This window comes from Erithacus rubecula (genome assembly GCF_903797595.1).
Source record: "Erithacus rubecula genome assembly, chromosome: 5".
NCBI classification, from domain to species: domain Eukaryota; kingdom Metazoa; phylum Chordata; class Aves; order Passeriformes; family Muscicapidae; genus Erithacus; species Erithacus rubecula.
The window spans coordinates 35,480,348-35,495,473 of record NC_136687.1 but is presented as its reverse complement, the minus strand read 5'-3'; the positions used below and the strand labels follow the sequence as shown (position 1 = coordinate 35,495,473).

Genomic DNA, 15,126 nt, shown 5'->3' with positions numbered 1-15,126 from the left:
TGTGCAAAACATGCTACTTATGTTCTCATTTTATGCTAATATTTCACAAGTATTTCATGCGTCCTTTAATAAGACAAATTGAAATGTACTAACCAGAATAAAAAGGGCAGCAGCTCATTCATTCTGCTCTTTGCTTCTCTTGTGATATTATCCTTTTGGACAGCCTCACTCTATTTGGTGTTTTGCAGTTATAGTTTTAAGAGACCCTGTCATAAGAGCACAGTATCTAAATTGGAAAACGAAAATTTTATTATTCAGTTTATTTTTTTTCTAAAGTCATGAACTCCAAAAACTAATTAATTGATGTTTATTATACAAAAGTTTCATGGCTAGTACAGTGTGCTCCTATGAATACATTCAATCTGAGCCAGTGTGTCAGACTGGAAGGATCTTTCTGGTTTAAGAAAAGAGGGAAGGGGAGTTTGAATTGCTTGATTTGGGGCCATCGAGCGGTACATCACTTCTGATGGCTAGGTTGGAACACCTCCCTTATGAAATGGGATCACTATCACTTCTTTTTCATGCCTCTCTTTTCTTTATCCCTCTTTGTTACTTTTTTGTTGGCATGTGCTAATCAAAATTTGATTTTTGTAGAAACAAAAAGTTAAATAAAAATTGTAATGGGCTCTACCTGTATGACTTGTATTTCATTAAAATGGACTACAGCTATCAGAGACCATCTGATACGGTGTCTCAGCATTGCTGTGTTTTATCAAACTGGTGGTTCCTCAACATTTTGATAAATAAAATGTTTCTGTTTAAGTAAGAAAATCAGGCTGTTTACTTTTGCTCTATTCCTGTCAACAAAAAGGACTTGGCTACAGATTTGTTCCACTTCATTATTTTCCTGCTCGGATTAACATCAGTCTTCCATTTATCCTTTTCAGGCGCCTCCTTGGCATTATAACAAAAAAAGATATCCTCCGTCATATGGCCCAGACGGCAAACCAAGACCCCGCCTCCATAATGTTCAACTGAAACCCATAGCTGAGGAGAGAGAGGAAACAGAAGAGGAGGTTCATTTGTTGAATAGCACAACACTTTAGTCTGGGGAAAAATTCTAAAGTCAGAGACGAGCTGTGTTTTTACGTAACAGTGCTGCTGGCAATCAGGAGTCAGTCTGGGGGAGCATGTGGTGAGGTGGAAGGCTGATGGGCGTGTGGGAAGGGAGAGCTGCTGTCCTGCACTGGATGCGTCCCGAGACATCAGGTCTGCCATGATAGTGCAGTGGGTGAGCCGTGCAAAGTGGTGCCATTCTCCAGCCCAGCCTGGTACTTCAGCATTGAAGAGATGTGTTACTAATCCCTGTTTCTGGAGGGATCGTTCTGAATTGAGCCATCTTGTGGAGACTGAAAGGTCTTGCCCTTTTTACATTGAAAACTGTTGTGTTAACTCATGAAACGTATTAACTATTACTCGTCACCTTTCTACATTCCAGAAGAGCTTTATTTCTCTCTCTCCTGAGCCGTAACAAAGCCTCTTTAAAATTGGTGTGCCCTTTTGAAGCAGTTGTTTCTCATATTGAGATGTACTGTGAGTTACTGAGGTATGATCACAAGAAGGGAGATTTTTCTTGTGCCATTAAATGTGTAAGTTCGTACATCACGAAATGCTTGGGGCAGTGCAGATCCACTGCAACAAAACCAGATTGAACAGGTAATACTGTGCAAGAACCATGTGAGACTTCTTTCAACCCGTGTGCTGTCGTGATATGAGAAAAATAAAACAAGATGAAACCAGTACTTTAAAGGAAAATACTGGTTTTGCTGCAGAAAATATCAATAATGAGACCTGGTCTTATGCAATTTTTGTATTATTGAACACACTATGATATATACCAATGTTGTGCAGTATAAGGAAAAATACTGCTATTCTACTAGTTTAAGAGCTGGAACAATTCTGTATACGTGTATCTGGTAAAAGAAATGCATGCTTCAACACTGGAGATATTTTTCGCCCTTGTAAAATTTGAGAACAGTCATTTTTATTTTTTCTTCTCCACAAAAGACGTTCCACTGCTGACATGGTAGGAAGAAATGTAACTCATAATTTGCACTAAATGTATATTATTTTTCTTGAAGTTTTACCATTCTTTATTTATATTTGTATGGATTTAAAAGATCTATTAAATATGAATCAGTTAATATCTCACATAACTAATTACCTTTTTAATGTGATTTTATAGAATAATTCATAATCCTCTGCAAATAATGGAGGATTAGCAAATGTTTACAACTAGATGAAGGGTTTCAAGAAAATGGCTTCTTTATGATCCAACATACATACAAGATAATTTTCAAATGTAACTTTCACTGCCGTTACCTTGGATTTCCTTTTTTTCTTTACTAGCAGATAACTGGAACAGTAATAGTAGGGTTTTATTTAAAAACAAAACAAAATAAAAACCTGCAGGGTTTTAAAAGTAATAGGAGAAAGCAACTGCTAGATTGCTTTTGACTCTTCTTTTCTCACAAGTATATAAAGGTATAAATGTTATGTAATCACACCTGAGCAGCAGGGCAGAATTGAATCCAGTACTTGAAACTTTGGCAGGACTTTAAAATTCAGTAGCAACATACACACTTGGAGGTGAACTGACAGACCCCCTAACTTCTTTACAGTACATTGTTTTGTTTCCTACTCATTTTATCAGACCACCACCAGAACTGCATACAGATGAAAAATGACAATATGCTATAAGCCTAAATTAGGGAGGAAAAAAATTAAGAAATCTGGCTGACAAAAATCATATTTTGTAATATAAGGTTAGATAAAATGTCTTTCTTTTAGCAATTATGGTCACAAGACTGCAAAAATGACAAGAATATAAACACTAAAAGTCTAACGTAATAATCTTAAATATCTCTAAGGCATTCATCACAGTTACCTCAAACATCTTTATTCACAAAGTACTCAGTATGACTTTATCTGTACAATAAGACAATGAACCAAAATTCTGGCACTTTTGGTGAGCCCCACAAAAATGGCTGTGCTTAAGTAAGTGCACTGTTGAATTTTAACTGTTTTTTCTTAGTAAAAAACCTGCCATCTACATTTTATCATGTCAGCTCTAGCAGCACCTGGAACCAATAGAAAGTGAAATGTGCCAGGGCAATCACAGTGATCAGGCTCTGTGTTAGAAACAGGTTTGGAAATGAAACAGGGAATTGGGCTATGTAAAAATAGCAGCATGGCAACAACCAGCTGTACTCTTCCATGTGAAGTTAATACTAGTTGTTAAAAATTTGCTGTTACATTACATAAGCCTGAAGAAGAGGAAGCTTCACAATGAGCAGGATTTGGCCCATTTACAGAAGGCAGCTCTGGAAGTTATCTGTGACACTGATTTCTGTTGTCTGATTTTTTTTCTACAGTGGAAGAATACAAACTCATACAAAGATCACTTTAGATCAGTTTGAAATCTCTGCCATGTCTGATTATTGTAAAACACTGCTGTGTGTACTGTATTAACGTGCACCTAATTCTAGAGACTGCTGTCTAAATGAAAATACAGTTCACACTCCTGCTGTGTTTCATTCTGTGTGGATCCCGAGTGCTGCACATAAATTGTGCATCTCTGTTTACTCTTAACCTGCTAAGCTTTCCCTGTTGACATTTAAAATGTCTTCTGGTAAACATACAGTAGAGGTTCTGTTAATGAAGTATGTGTGCCTGTGCTGTGCAACAAAAAATTTCTAACGTGAAACTTGCAGCGCCTTACTCAAGTTACTAATTTAAAATTTAAAAAAAAAAAAGGTGGTGGATGGGAGGGGGAAGTGTCAGCATTTTTTTATTTTTTAAATCATTCAGATACTGGTTCATGAAGAATGCATTCTTTGTTAATCTGTGATGTCGCCTAGAGCTGTATTTAATATTGATCTTAATGTTTTTATTTATAATAGTGTGGTAGAACTGCATATCATTACAGTAAAAATTCTCCTTACTGTGATGATTTAATCAAGCATTAAAAATTTCTGTATGACCATTTATTGTTCTGTCATGTTTTCTCATTTTTTTCATAAACAAAGAGTTGTGAGAAAATTAACAGCTAGGAATTTTACATACAAAACTAGTAATAATATTTGACGAAAAGAATGCAAGTATTTACACTGGCTAGCATTTGGCTACAAAGCAGTAGCCAAATCAACCCCATGAAACCAACCTGCCTTAAGGTGGGGCATTTTTCCATTACAGAATTAAAAACAAAATCTTTTTTATTTAAAATAATTGTAAGTAAATGATCTTTTTATTGTGTAAAAGCCATTTGTTGATGTACACATCATAGAATGTCCTGGGTTGAAAGGGACCTTAAAGATCACCTCATTCCAACCTTCACTAGATCAGGTCACTCAGAGCCCCATCCATTCAAAACTTTAAGGGATAGGTATGTACCTTCCCTCTGGGCAACCCATTTCAATATTTCACCACTTACATAATGAAAAATGTCCTCTCCCTATCTAGACAGAATCTCCTCTTTTTTAGTTAAAACCACTACTCCTTGTTCTAGTGCAGCAGGCCCTACTAAGGAGTCAGTCCTAGTTTAAAAACACATGGCACATCAGTCATTTTGCAGCTGCTGTAAGAGATTTCCTTCTCCATCAGGGGTTAATACATGAATATCATGTCCAGTCTCAGGTCCTTATTTTTGCAGATCTAAGTTCATATTTATGTAACAGTTTAAAAGTTGCACTTATAAGGTACGCTCCAACTCAAACCTTTCCTTGATTCTACTTTTGCATTACTTTTATGATTTACTGGGCCTTTATATAAAGGTCTCCTGTTCTTGAAACATAAAAAGGAGAGTAACATGGGAAGTACCTGAATTTTTTATATATAAAACAAAACTCTAGACCTGTGAATGTTTGTGCTTGAATAATTGGGACATTAATATGCTGAGTGAAAGGAGTGAAGTTGTTACATTTACACAAGTAGCTGTGGCATGTGATTACCTGGTGCATTTGAAACTCGCAATACTTTTGCAGCACTCTAACCTACATTGTACCTCCAAAGCTCCCTTCTACCATGAAGTAACATATAACTGACAATCCTTTGCTTAAAACAGTAGAAATAACGTACCTTTGAGCATGGTGCTAGTGGCCTGTCATCTTTGTCAGCAGTAATTAGTATTGCTGTCATTAGTACTGATGTGAATTGCTACAGTGGAAGCCACTGGATGGTGGCAGGGCTGCTGAGTAAGAGCAAGTGTTATTTTCCATTTTTTCTGGACTGTTACTTTAATCAGCCACCTGAGAATAAACCACCAAGTGCAACAAGAACATAGAACTGGGGGCTAAAGGCCTTGAAAACAATTAATTGGCACCTTGTACAAAATCACTCGGGTTTAATTTTTAATGTTTAAAACTGGAGATGGCTTCTTCTGACTAGCAAGGTAGCAACTGCTGTGGAATTCCTGATTTCTCTTGTAATGTCAGCATTTCCTTCATCCCCTTAGCTTCCTCCAACTTGAGCCAGCTCCAGCAGTGTAAGAGCAGGGATAGTGCTTTGCCACAGAAGGGCGTGCTTTTCCTGAGGGGTGGGACACAGCTGGGAAACACGGAAGGGCAGAACTATCACCTGGAGCAGGGACATAGGGCTCGGTTCCCGTATGGCACAGGCGGGGGTGACGCCGCGAGCCGCTGGCACGGTGCCTGCAGGTGCTCCAAGCAATGCTGGGCTCGGCCGCCCTTCCCGTGCTCCCTTCGAGCCCAGGCTCGGCTCCTTGGCCTGCAGGGCAGCGCCGGGCGGGTGTCCGCGCCCGGCCCCACCCCGCACCCTCGCTCCCCGCCCCGCCGAGCGCAGCCAGCAGCGAACCAGCGCGTTCCTTAGAAAACCTTTACTGAGCGCAGAGCACACCGCCACCGAGTACAAAAAGACCCACAGACACACACACACACAAAGACAAGCCCGGTCCCGGGCGCGCTGGGCCGCCCTGCAGCTGCAGCCCCCGTGCCCGGCTCAGGGCGCCAGCTGATCCAGGCCCTCCTCCCGCCGGTTGCCCAGGTGCTGCTCGATGATTTCGGCAAAGAGGTTCCTCTTCAGCAGGGAGTAAGCCAGGGGCAGCAGCTGGCCCACTGTCTTGTGGAAGTACTGCAAGAGAGAAGGGAAAACAAGAAACGTCCTCGGCCTCAGTGGCTTTGTTATTCCCGGGAACAGCCCCACCTCCTGGCTCTGCTCCACTCACACCGCGCCTTCAGCCCTCCCAACAGGCCTGAGCACATCCTCACGCTACAGCTGTGGCAGCCGCAGCAAGGGCAGGCAGGGGTGCCCGAGCTGCCGCAGGGAGAGAGAGAAACGAGTGTTAGCAGTGCAAGAGATGATGGTCCCACTCACTACAGCATCCCAAGCTGGAGCCTGCAGGAGAAGTCCCCAGTCTCATCCCACCAGTTCAAGGGGATTACAGTAGTACTTACCATTTAAGCACTTCAACTGTATAAACAGAGTACATTTAGCATTCGCAATGATTATCGTACATGTAAGTCCACTGTATATCTCAAAGGGGAAAGGATTCAAGCCCTTTCCTATGCCTTGGGCTACAGATTAAGGGCCAGTGTTGCTCTGGCTCTGTAAGCAAAGGGACAGGAAGGCTCCAGCAAGAACTGGAAAACAGCTACAAGTAGGAGCTCCAAGACAGGCACCAAATTGAGCAAGAATTACTTTCTTCTGTTTACTAAACTAGAAGATGAAGGTTCCTAATTCTAGAAAACAGCTACAAAGTTAGAGGTGTTTCAAGTTGCAGGGTAACATGGACAAGACAAATGACAGTACTACAAACACAATTTTTCACTGCAGGACTTTGTCAGTGGTTAGTCTCATGTGCTGAGAAGCACAAAGTGTGGATGATAAATACTTGGCTCCACCTACTCAGAAAAATGAGAGGAACCCTTTTATTCACTGTCCTTCCAGTTGTAGGAAGGTTTTAGGCAGCTGAAGCAGCCCAGTCTCTGAAAGGGTTCTAAATGAGCAGGTATCAAAGGAAAATACCACACATTTTCAGACGCTATATGGAACTTTGAGAGTAGGGCATGAAATCTTAGAAACACATTAGTAATTTAACAGTGTATGGCAAGAGTCATCAGTTCTCATGCATTTCAATGGCTAAATATTTTAAACCAGTGTCCAGCACAGCTCTTTTGGGCCTACATTTAGTATTGAAAAACTTATATTTCCTGTGATACTCTGGAGCACCACTTAGCCAATACTAGTTTTGCTAGAAGCAGCTGCTTTGCAGAGGTTCATTCGTATTAGGTTGAAGTTGAGACTTCATGTGCTATTTTCTAGCCATGGACTGATTACAGCCATGACCCTTTCTCATCAACAGGCCAGTAGCTAATACAGAACAAAAAGCATTAAGTATAATTTTAATGTGTAATAAGCGTTCTTAATTCAATCCCCTTACTGATGATATATATTCACTGTTAGCAGAGAACCAGAGAAGAGACTCCAGGTGGGAAGTGCCCTATGCAGCTACCTGAGTTCATGTTCTTCCAGCTGGGGTTACTACAAACATCAGGCTGCTTCTTGATCTGGTTGAGTATGAGTGCCTAGACAAGCAGCTGGGGACAGGGGACTCCAGCTATTCAGTGCATTTGGATCAGGCACTTCTGGATTGCAGGACTGGACTTTCATACACAATTTTAAATTCATGTGGAATGATGTTGTGTGACTTTTTAAAACGGTTTTCATGAATTAAGAATATTCTTGTAGACCTCTACAATTCCTAGGGATAGTTAATTTACAGCAGAACAACTTCTAGCCCATGCATAAAATAATGCATAATTTTGAGAATATGATTTTTGTAGTACTTACATGTGATCCATAGCAAAACAGGTCCATGCCCAGCTCATACCCCATTCCATAGTCACATTCATCATTAGCAAACTGAACAAAGGTCAGCATTTCTTGGATGGGTGCAAAGGCCTTCACTCTCTCCTCATCAGTTGGAGCATCAACAATGGCCTTGCAAATTTTTTTAAGATTAGCTGCAAAAAAAACAAAAGCAGATAAGATGTTTAAATAAAGAAATTTAATATAGCACAGAAGTATTCTGTGGCAAAACTACACCCCTGTGTCATGCTTACATGTAAGGTAAATGGGAACACCCTGAGCTGCTGGTGAAGTTTTCCCCTTTCCTTCAAAGCTCATTCTTGCCCCATGCCCATCCCTCTCAGTTCCTCACAAAGGGAGACAAGCACTTGTGTGATGAAACTGCATCAAGGAACTGATTCTGGTTAAAGCAACATTAGGAGAAAAGGGGGTAAGAAATAAACCCACACAGCTTTTTGGATCTACATTTACTTGCATGGCTTTGACAACATAAAAGAAAAGGTCACCTAAACTACTACTTCAGGCATTCTTTTCTCAGACTTAGCATGTTTCATTGAGTCTCACCTGTTTCCTTTAAACATAATACTTTGAGGCCAAGTGTGATGGTTAGGACTTCTATGTTTTACTCAAATTTTTTAAGTAGAAAGCATGAATGCAGTTTGTTTTTCACTGAGGGTTGTTTACTTCAAAAAAAAAAAAGCAGAAGGATACAGTAAACAAGATGTTTACCATTTGTTTCAGGAAGTTCTCTGTATCCAACATCATTTTTGTCTACAGGAACAACTAGGCCTGCTCCATGAAATGCTTTGGTCACCACCTGAATAAAGAGACAGAAAGTGGAACATAGTACCATAAGACAGTACTGTGACCTAAAAATAACTCACCTCATTAAACACTAACACCATAAACACTAACTGATGCTGGTCAAACCTAATATGGTGTCCTGGCTCCAGGACATCAACTTAGTTTCAAATTACATTGCAGCTAATTTCAAGTATTGAAGTTTGAGATAACTGAAAACTCCATTTCAGTCAAATTCTGAAATCTAGGAACCCTTGTAGTCACTTCCCTTGTAGTCACTTGTGTTTGCATTTTAGTCCACTCCTACTGTAATTATTTTTGATAGGTATGTAAAAATCCTCTGTTATTATCATCCATATCATCCTTAATGGTCCTTTTTCTAACAGATCCAACCCAGCTATTTAGAACAATCTTCCATTGAAAGCAGCTTCTCCATGCCCTCTGTTTGTTTCAGTTTTTAGGCTACTGTGCGTACTCATTTATTCTGGTGATGGTTTGTTCTTTTTGTTTTATTTTTAATTGAATTCAAGCTATGATTTACAAGAGTAAAGTGTTTTTATTAAATCCTACTATTTGGAACACACTTATAGTAATCTTCCCTCTCTTGAAATTTTATGGTGAGCTGATTACCTCTGGAAATTCCTAATGAGGCATCCTTACTGACTAGAAGGATGAAAAAACATGAACAGGAAGGAAACGAAAAAAATTTAAACAGAACTTAGTTCTCTCCAGTAGATGAGGAAAGTCATACTTTCTTATCTCTCTGTTTCATCTTCAGGGTTTTTTGTTCCAGAGAATAACCCAGTTCTTTGGCTGTTCTTGTTAGCTTTTCATCTATGTCTTTCAAAACAGCATTTTTCTTTTTATCAGTCACTTCCTTAAGTTTTTTTGACAAAAATAATCTGCAAAAAGATGAAACATGTCGAGAAAACAAAAAAATTAATAGCCTTGTAAACATTAAACCCCTTGATCTTAACAACGAAGATTAGCAGTCCTGAGTTTATTTATACAGAGACTTGAAAATGCAAGCCTCTTAACAAGAGGAAAGAAAATAGTTTGGCACAGCTAGTACTTGGGCTTTTCCTATCTGTATTACAATCTAGTTTATGCAATTTGCAGGTGCTGAAGGTTCTCCAAGACTCAGTAACTGTTCATCTTTTTATCTTAAGAATTCAGTTAGCTGTTTCTGTGCCATATACACTATTTGTCATCCAAGTCATGCACACAAATACATATTTATGAGCTTCCCCAAGGTACTTTCAAAACCAATGTCCTCATTTAACCCTGCACTGCACAAGGGCTCTTTTGCAGAAGCCACTCCAGCCTGCTTTCACTGACACGTATCTGTCCTTAGAGAGCTTTCCATTTTTAACCAGCAGGGATGAGATCAGTTGTTTACATTCCTGACACAGGAACATGTAAAAGCTCCATGAATCAGACTGAACTGCATATACATATTGGTGTTATCCTGCCACAGGGAAGAAATGGTACTTCTTGTAGATGTTAATTATATACAAAAAGAATGCTTTATGTAGGCAAGAACAAGAGCCAGATGCTATTAATCTACTATGATGCTCAGATTTCCTTCACCACTGTTTGAGATGCCCTTTCTCTACTTAAAAAATTATTTTAACATACCCAGTGTAAATTTTTTCCAAATTAGAGCCTGTCACTGCCAATGTATTTACAGAATGGCATAATTAACACTTATCTATTTTAGTTCTGAAAGCAAAACGCTTTCAAAAAGCCTACAAAGGTTTTTAAGAGAATCTTAAACTTGCCAGCAGTGGCAGAAAGTAAGTGAGGGTTTCTTAAGAAAGACATGTTAGTTTCTTATTCTACATCCCACCTCCCAATTAACAATTTCTCTCTATTCTTTTCATTATAAATAAAAGTAAACATGAACCTTACTTGACTGCAGCAAAGACATTATCACCAACTTGTGAAATCACACAACCCTTCTTAGCTTCATTTGCACCAACCCACACTGGGAGCTCATCTGGCACATCCCTATTGATGAAAAAGTACACACAAAATAGTCAAGCTGTGTCCATTTCTCCTATTTCAAAGGAAAACTAAATTTGCCTCCTCACCATGCTGCCATCTCCTTCAGAAACCTACCAAGAAATGCCCTTAGATCTAAAGCTCTAAAATCTTACAGTAAACCTTGAAAAGAGCATGCATCCATACATACAGAGAGAATACACATCCCCTTTTGGTAATTTGATTTTGTTCCCAGTATCATGGCAAAAGTTAAAGATTAGTGACTGAAGGTGCTCTGGATGGCTGGAGGAGGTAGACTATTAAATATTTAAATCTAGTCTTCAATACCTGCTCCTATCATCTTTTTTAATAAAAATTGAAGCTATGTGCTACTACCAAAAAGAAAGTCTTGTTTGTTGATAACACACAAGTTAAGTTTCATGGAAAGAGAACAAAAGCTATGCATAGCTGTAGTGGAGCAGGAGCACACAGGAAATAAAATACCTGAAATATCCCATGTGATACTGTGTTCTGCTATCCCCAACAAGTATAGTCTGAAATTCTGGGGGATCATAGAAGAATCTCCAATGAAGATTGAAGTTCACATCTGTTGATTTTGCTTTTTTGTGTTTTCCAGCAATAATATCATATGGCCCAACCAGCTTAAGTCCAACACTGGACACAAGTGCATCTGAAAAGCAAACCATGAATCAGGTGCCTGTCTATACCAGGACACTGCAGTGTTATACAGGTACCAAATGTTTCCATAAATTCAGTCAATCACTATTCATCACACAAGGAAAGCTAAGACACTTTTGTCCAGACAGCTCCCATTCAAGAGTTATTACCCTTCTATTAAAAAGTAGCCATCAACAGTGTAATGTCTGGATGGGGATCAGTGATGAGCAGTGTCCCTCAGGGCTCTGTACTGGGACCAGTATTGTAGAATATTAATCTTTATCTGTTACACAACAGGATCAGCAAACCTCAGCAAGTGTGCACATGACACTCCTGAAGGATGGGATACCATCCTGGGGAACCTGGACAAGCTCAGGAACTGGGCCCATGGGAATCTCTTCAGGTTTAACAACACCAGGTAGAAAGTTCTGCACCTGACATCCCCTGGTATCAGCACAGGCTGGGGATGAACAGATGCAGAGCAGCCCTGCACAGAGGGAATTGGGGTTGCTGGTGGATGAAACGCTGGTTGTGACCCAGCCATGGGAACTCCCAGCCCAGAAAGACAAACGTGTCCCAGGCTGCATCCAAAGCAGCATGGGCAGCAGGGCCAGGGAGGAGATTCTGCCCCTCTGCACTGCTCACACACCACCTGCAGTGCTGCATGCAGCTCCAGGGTCATCAGCACAGCAATGTCAGGGACCTGCTGAAGCAGGTCCAGAGCAGGGTCAGGAAGATGATCAGTGATAGAGCATCCACCTATAAAGATGGGCTGAGAGGGTTGGGGTTGTTCAGTCTGGAGAAGAAAAAATGTCCCAGGGACTATACTGCAGCCTTTCAGTACTTCAGGTATTGAAGTTAAGGACAAACATTTTGTTTTAGCAGGGCCTGTAGCAAGAGGACATGGGGTAATGGGTTTTAACTAAAACAGGACAGATTCAGACTAAACACAAGGAAAAAAAAAAAGCCTTATAATGCAGATGGTGAAACACCAGAACAGGTTGCCCAGAGACATGGTGGGTGACCCAGAAACACTTAAGGTTAGGTTGGACTCAGCTCTAAGCAACCTGGCTCTGTTGAAAATGTCCCTGCTCAGTCCAGGGGGTTTGACCAGATCACCTTTAAAGGTCCCTTCCCACCCAAACCATTCTATGACTCTGAAAGATACTGTCAATTTCCAGAGCACATAGGGATGCCAATTCTGTTATATAACAAATTAGGAGAGGTTGTAGCCCAGATTTAGTAGTGCTTACACTGAGTTAAAGTCTTTTCACCCTCTCATCCCACCAGTGAGGAGGCTGTGGGTGCACAAGAAGCTCAGAGGGGATGCAGCTGGGACACCTAACCCCAAGTGACCAAAGGAATATTCCATGGCATATGGCATCATGCTCAGCATGACAGACTTGCTTTCTTGGAGATGGCTGACCACCTGCCTGCACATGGGAGGTGGTGGATTAATTCCTTGTTTTGCTTTGCTTGTGGCTTTTGCTTTCCCTATTAAACTGCCTTTAGTTCAACTCACACATTTTCTCAGTCTCACCCTTTTGATTCTCTCTCCTGTCTCACCAAGGGAGAGTGAGCAAGTGCCTGTGTGGTGCTCAGTTGCTAACCAGGATTAAACTATGATACATGAGGAAACTTGAGTTCCATACTAAGCATTTTGAATGTATCTGCAAGAAAGGCAGATTTAGACCACATTAAGTCCCTTTACATTGAACACCTTCAGTAGCTACGTTTTAGAAAGGTTGAAGTGTACATCTTGGTGATTATAGCCAGTGTTTTAGTTTACACTCATGTAAATATCCTCTAAATATCTCAACTGAAAAACTGAAGCTTCATTAAAATGCATCTGACCACCTTCAGTTTGCCTGCCTTCAGGCTGCTTTTGGGAGTGAAAGTTAGAAGATGTAAAATTTAAAACCTCACCACTTGGTTTCTCAGGATCTAGTTCCTCACAAAACTTCCAAAACTGGTAGAAGTCCTCAGGCAGTCTAAGCTGATAGCAGGTTTCTGCTTCTTGGCAAAGATTATCAGGATTATCTGCCTGATTTGATCTTCTCTTCTTGACAGCTCCATTTTTTTCACTCTGTAGATTAAAAAAAAAAAAAACAAAAAACCACAAAATAAAAAAACTATCAAAAAGAGAGTAGTTTATTTAGTTGCTTTCTGTCAACTCTACCAAAGGATTCAACAAAGCTTTTATATTAATGAAGGAAGAAGGATTAGATCCATTAGGACTTGCTTGTTAGTTAAAGCAGCCTATTAGAACACCTGTTTTGGACAGAACCCATTAAAAGTGCAGTTTGACAAATGCATTAAACACATCTAAAGTGGCAAACTGGTACTTTGATGTTAATGGGTCAATATAACCAATAGAAGTTAGCTAAGTCTGTTAGTTAATTAACCACAGGAAACAGCAATCCCAAAGTTTAATCTAATTCTACATTGTTTTAAAATGACCATTTCCAATCACACTGCAGACTGCATACAGTATGTTTATATGTTTTTCAGACAGATGAAAATACTATTCTGTCATATCAAATCAAATAATACAGCAAAAACCTTCTAATATTTTAGATAACAGAGGTCTCTACTATTTTAACTACTATGCTATTCAACATTGTGACTACTGCAGTTTTCAGTGCAGCATTTTAGAAGCAGCTTAAAGGTGAAGCTGCTTTTAAAAATGACATAACGTGAATTGTGGCAGGCTAGGAAATGATGCACACGGGCACACTCTGTTGAGGCAGTAGCCCCAACCACCCCATTCCCACATGTGGGAATTGGTAAGAATCGCTATCCCGCCCCAACAGAAAGAATATTAATAAAAAAATAAATTAAAAAATAAAAGAAAAAAGTAAATAAAAAGGGAAAAAGAGAGGGCTTTGCAGCGGACATTTCATCTCTGAAGCAGGGCCGCCGCCAGGTAAGCCGGCTCGCGTGTCCCCGTTCCCAGCGCGGTCCCGCCGGGATGATGCGGCGGCCGGCGGGCCCAGCGCGCCTCAAGCGCGGCGGTTCCCGCGAGACGCCCCGGTGAAGGAGCGGCTGCCGCGGGGCCCTGTGACTCCCCGGAGCAGAACAGACCGAGGGGCGAGGAGACGGAGGACCGACAGACGCCACACGGCACCCGCGCCGCCCGCCGCCCCACCTGCTCTCCGGCCGCTCCCGCCGCGCCGCGCGGCCTCCGCTTCCCGCCACCTGCCATGCGCTCCCGCCGCCCGCATCCCGCGCGCCCGCCGCCGCGAGACACGCCGCGCGCGCCGCGCCTGCGCAGCCCCGCGCCAGCGCCGGAACCGGCCCCGCGCGCCGGCCGCGAGGGGCGCTGAGGGGGCGCGCGGGGCGGCCGGTACCCCCGGCCGGGCCAGCCCCGGCTCCGCGGCGGCGGCAGCGAGGAGGCGGCGCAGGTCACCCCGGATGGCGACTGGAGACAAGTCGGGAGCTCACCGCCATGCTCCTCAGCGGTAGAAACACTCTGTAGATACGCTTTCGAGGCTGATTTTAAAAAAATCCTGGTTACATATACGAGCAATTTCCTGTAATATCAGTTAGGGTGGTGTATTGGGATCAGACAGGGGAAGAGATGACCTGAAACGTAATCATCTCTTTCAGAGATGAAGGTATAAGAGAGAGGAAGCAATACAGGTTTTCTGCACAAATTAAAAAAAAAAACAAAACACCCAAATCCCCTAAGCTTCTGCTTTAACAATTGGCAGCTGCCAGGAATGTAAAAGCAGCATCTCAGCTTCCGTTGAGTGGCAGCACCGAGGCAGCCTGTGTAACAAGCCGCAAATGGGACACGTTCCTCAGTTAGAGCAGCCCATGACCACGTTATGCAACATC

General features: G+C 41.5%; 2 protein-coding genes across 6 annotated transcripts in view; one reads left to right on the top strand and one right to left on the bottom strand.

Annotated features, from left to right (window-relative positions):
- CLCN3 (chloride voltage-gated channel 3) overlaps positions 1-3,989 on the top strand; it is a 63,008-nt gene extending 59,019 nt beyond the window's left edge. For all 4 annotated transcript variants that reach the window (XM_079306460.1, XM_079306459.1, XM_079306461.1 and 1 more), the window contains one exon: positions 888-3,989. In XM_079306460.1, the coding sequence (XP_079162586.1) occupies positions 888-978 (91 nt within the window). In that variant the 3' untranslated portion in view covers positions 979-3,989. The remainder of the gene's footprint in view (positions 1-887) is intronic.
- A 1,829-nt stretch (positions 3,990-5,818) lies between these two features.
- On the bottom strand, positions 5,819-14,559 carry HPF1 (histone PARylation factor 1). 2 transcript variants are annotated; one of them, XM_079306463.1, is made up of 8 exons: positions 14,435-14,559; positions 13,213-13,372; positions 11,113-11,299; positions 10,537-10,635; positions 9,377-9,527; positions 8,554-8,641; positions 7,807-7,979; positions 5,819-6,087 (listed from the first exon to the last, which is right to left on the bottom strand). In XM_079306463.1, the coding sequence occupies exons 1-8, from the start codon at positions 14,489-14,491 to the stop codon at positions 5,956-5,958; spliced, it is 1,047 nt and encodes a 348-aa protein (XP_079162589.1). In that variant the 5' UTR covers positions 14,492-14,559; the 3' UTR covers positions 5,819-5,955. The 2 variants fall into 2 exon arrangements, with proteins under 2 accessions (XP_079162589.1, XP_079162590.1); XM_079306464.1 differs by having other exon boundaries at positions 11,113-11,326; positions 11,655-13,372; positions 14,435-14,543.
- Between the last annotated feature and the right edge of the window lie 567 nt (positions 14,560-15,126).

Bases quoted from the DNA above. Each gene is read 5' to 3' on its own strand.
- HPF1 (XM_079306463.1), bottom strand. From the start codon at position 14,491: ATGGCAGGTGGCGGGAAGCGGAGGCCGCGCGGCGCGGCGGGAGCGGCC. The intron at 11,300-13,212 runs GTGAGGTTTTAA...TTTGCTTTTCAG, and splicing joins AGATCCTGAGAAACCAAGTG to ATGCACTTGTGTCCAGTGTT. The intron at 10,636-11,112 runs GTATTTTATTTC...TTTCATCAATAG, and splicing joins TATCACATGGGATATTTCAG to GGATGTGCCAGATGAGCTCC.